Genomic DNA, 2,500 nt, shown 5'->3' on the forward strand with positions numbered 1-2,500 from the left:
TGTATGTATGTATGTATGTATGTATGTATGTATGTATGTATGTATGTATGTATGTATGTATGTATGTATGTATGTATGTATGTATGTATGTATGTATGTATGTATGTATGTATGTATGTATGTATGTATGTATGTATGTATGTATGTATGTATGTATGTATGTATGTATGTATGTATGTATGTATGTATGTATGTATGTATGTATGTATGTATGTATGTATGTATGTATGTATGTATGTATGTATGTATGTATGTATGTATGTATGTATGTATGTATGTATGTATGTATGTATGTATGTATGTATGTATGTATGTATGTATGTATGTATGTAAGTATGTTAAAACCAAATCATTGACGAATGACACCAAAAGCCAAGCGTCTGACTAAATTTGATTTTGTTTGCTCTAACGTCACTCAACCCCGTCGGCATTTAACTCCACATTTTCCAACACACAGACGCGCAAAAACCGCTGCAGAATGCACGAGATATTATTCATAGCGAAAAAATATTCCCTACTATCGCCTGACCTAATACTGATATTTTTACAAATCCGATTGAAAAACCCGGAGGTGTTACGGTCCATGAGGCCGAGGACGTCGATACAAATTGGTAAAAACTCCATCGAGGGGAGAGCTCCGTCGTACTTCTTGATCTTCTCGTCAGATGCCCTGGTTGCAGCCAAACCGCTTTCTTTGCTAGTAAGCTGCACGTAACGCTCAGCAGAGGTGCCCGGAACGGTAACGTCCCAAGCCAAGCACCTGCCGGCTCTCCAAGGAATCAAGGTACACCCGTCAGGGCGCTTACCGTCGTGCGCCGCAATGCCCGACGGTTCCTTTAAAACCAAAATTGAGACCTTGGAGAAAAGCCGGCACACAAAATCGTTTATGGCTGAATGTCGCTGCTGCCGACCTTCGCCCAAACGACAAACAAGACCATGATGGCCGAGTTCATTCGCCTCCGCGCCGCACCTGCATGTGTATCGACTCTGAACGGCCAATCCCAGACAGAAGCCAATGGCTGTCCTGACCGTTTCGTCGTCCAATCTGATACCCACCGACGTATTGGGCAAAGATCTCAGCCAGCCACAACTCGCCTTGCTGGATACTGCCAGCAAGCGAGCTGAGGTCGCCGAGTCAGGACTTGAGGAAAGCAACTCTTTGAATGTGCGTTTATATGCTTCCTCCAAAATGTTGCCCTGGGAAAGGTCTGTTGGTTGGATTGGAGTCGGTGGAGTACAGTGTAGGCTACTAAATTTTCGTAGAAGGGCAGACTGTAGGTCAAGCGTGGCAGATGCAGAAAATTTATAAACAATTGGTGCAAGCTGAACCACGCTTAGTAACCCCAGTCCCCAAAATCGTACCGGCAGCTGAGCCTGAGACCAATCCTTGTCGGTAATATCGACGTTACAAATTGCTGAGAGAGCCACCCGCAGAGCACCCTCAAATTCGCCCAAAATGGCCGCATTAACAAAGTTGGATGTGCGCAAAAAATACATCAATTTCGAAAAACTGAGGGCGCCGCGGATGATTGTCAGCGCGTCGTGGACCGGGAGAAGAGAGACACGTTCGAGGGCAAACCTTAGCTCAAAAAGTTTTTTATTAAAAAACCTGTCCTGATGATCGCCGACCATCAATGGAGTGCCTAAAAAATTTGATGATGAATGGGGCACTGTGGGGACATTAGCCAGCACGTGTGGCATTTGAAACGTGTCATTTACGAGAAGTTCACACTTGTTTGTGTTTAATTCGAGACCAATGATGGAAGCGCCGACCCTCAGCGACAGGAAGTCGTCCGCTAAGATGTTACCCTTTGCGGCCAAGCTGACATCGTCCAGGTAGCCACAAACAAACGCCGAAGATGACTTCGCCAACAGTGGGTGAAGGGTTAGAGCAAAAGGCATCGGTCCAAAAGGGTCGCCTTGCTGTACGCCCTCGCACGATTCAACCACCCAGGCGTCGTAACCAAGAGAAGAGACTCGGCCATATGCGGAATGACAAAAATTATAAATTTGAGGACAGTGCTGCTTAACTGCCTCTAACATTGAGTCTCTTCTCAGGGTGTTGAAAGCGTTCTTGAAATTAATCTTCAAGAATCCCCACCGTTTTGGAAGTGCTGAAATCAGTTCACGCGGCGTGGACGGCCGCCTCAGCACCACCTTTCACGCCGACGCCCAATTGGATAGGATAGAGTTTGGCTTTGGCCTGTCCCAACACTAGCGCCAGAGCGCACTTACTGGCCAGCCTCCTCCAGAAATTCCCCACCGCGATGGGTCTGATCCCTCCATCTTTTTTGTTTAAAGCCACCAGACGGCCCCCAAAAAAGAAACGGCTAACCGCGGGAGGGCAGACCCCAGATAACAACAAATTTACAAACCGGGTGAGGTTATTTAACAATTCATCGGTGGGCGTCGGACCGGAAAGTAAATCCTTTATGTGCTGAGGCTTCAAGCCATCAAGGCCTCCCGATGAACCATTATTAAACGACTTTAAAGCCGTCAA

At 46.4% G+C, this 2,500-nt stretch overlaps 1 protein-coding gene across 1 annotated transcript in view; it reads right to left on the reverse strand.

Moving 5' to 3' along the window:
- Nucleotides 1–411: 411 nt before the first annotated feature.
- HELRODRAFT_182674 (hypothetical protein) overlaps nucleotides 412–2,500 on the reverse strand; it is a gene marked incomplete at both ends in the record, with an annotated part of 6,823 nt that continues 4,734 nt past the window's right edge. The window contains 2 exons of the mRNA XM_009033406.1: nucleotides 412–834; nucleotides 2,336–2,500. The exon at nucleotides 2,336–2,500 is cut by the window's right edge and continues 55 nt beyond it. Coding sequence (XP_009031654.1) covers nucleotides 412–834; nucleotides 2,336–2,500 — 588 coding nt within the window. The remainder of the gene's footprint in view (nucleotides 835–2,335) is intronic.

Source organism: Helobdella robusta (assembly GCF_000326865.2).
Source record: "Helobdella robusta unplaced genomic scaffold HELROscaffold_90, whole genome shotgun sequence".
Classification (NCBI taxonomy): Eukaryota; Metazoa; Annelida; class Clitellata; order Rhynchobdellida; family Glossiphoniidae; genus Helobdella; species Helobdella robusta.